This window comes from Otolemur garnettii, unplaced genomic scaffold (assembly GCF_000181295.1).
Source record: "Otolemur garnettii isolate 467f Iridium unplaced genomic scaffold, OtoGar3 scaffold00080, whole genome shotgun sequence".
NCBI classification, from domain to species: domain Eukaryota; kingdom Metazoa; phylum Chordata; class Mammalia; order Primates; family Galagidae; genus Otolemur; species Otolemur garnettii.
This window is the reverse complement of record NW_003852475.1, coordinates 4,043,674-4,044,709: the sequence shown is the minus strand read 5'-3', so window position 1 is coordinate 4,044,709 and position 1,036 is coordinate 4,043,674. Positions and strand designations below refer to the sequence as shown.

General features: G+C 38.7%; 1 protein-coding gene across 1 annotated transcript in view; it reads left to right on the top strand.

Annotated features, from left to right (window-relative positions):
• The window catches only part of MCM6 (minichromosome maintenance complex component 6), a 50,455-nt gene that overhangs the window by 7,628 nt on the left and 41,791 nt on the right, over nucleotides 1-1,036 (top strand). The window contains exons 3-4 of the mRNA XM_023515854.1: nucleotides 256-366; nucleotides 931-950. Of these exons, the coding sequence (XP_023371622.1) occupies nucleotides 256-366; nucleotides 931-950 (131 nt within the window). The remainder of the gene's footprint in view (nucleotides 1-255; nucleotides 367-930; nucleotides 951-1,036) is intronic.

Below are 1,036 nucleotides of genomic sequence, written 5' to 3'. Positions count from 1 at the left end.
AAAGATAATGCACATTCAAGTATGGCATTTTATCTTTGGTGTTTCTGTTCATAGTGGGATAGGACAGGATTGAATGAAGTTTCTAAACCTGGACTAGGTAATAGAGAAGTGTCCTAGATTGTAAAGCTTGGTTGTAACTAGATGAAATTCCTTAGTCTTAGATGTTGGCAGGCATGAAAAGGGAAGATGGCGTTTGTAAACTTGTAAGGTGTCAGTTGACTTGCCTTGTTTTTATTTTTCCTGTTTATTTTTTAGAGTTTACCCTTACTTGTGCCGAGCCTTGAAAACCTTCGTCAAAGATCGTAAAGAGATACCTCTTGCCAAGGATTTTTATGTCGCATTCCAAGATCTGCCTACCAGACATAAGTAAGTAAGAAAGCCTTCTTTGGAAAAAAAGGAATTCACCAAATAGTATAGGTACCACTTAGTTGACAGAAAACTTGAGAAGTCTCCTTAATTTATTACTAGCTAGCTATTATTGTTGGGTTTGTTTTGTTATTGTTGTTGTTTTTGAGACAGTCTCACTCTGTCACACAGGCTAGAGTGTTGTAGCATCATAGCTCACAGCAACCTCAATTCCTGGGCTCAAGGGATCCTCTTGCCTTAGAGTCCCTGAGAGCTTGAACTACAGATGTGAGCCACCAGAGCTGGCTAGTTTTTCTGTTTTTCAGTCCAGATGGGGGTCTCTCTTTTGCTCAGGCTGGTCTTGAACTCCTGAACTCAAGCAATCCACCCAAAAGTGCTAGGATTACAGGTGTCTGCCACCGTACCCAGCCTACTAGATGGCTGTTTAACATCACACAAATCACTTTTATCTCACCGGCCTCAGTTTTCTTATCCGTAACGTAAAGTTTTATGACTTAGCTTTTTTACCTAATTCATGCAAAAGGTAGGTTTCTTTCTGCATAACTAGTTTTTCATGATTGGTAGTTACAAGAATTGTGAAAAGAGTACTTATAAAATTGATGCTGCAAGAGTTATACCCAGTTGCCCAGAAAGTTTAGTTCTGAAGAAACATGTTTTTCTTTTTTTTTTT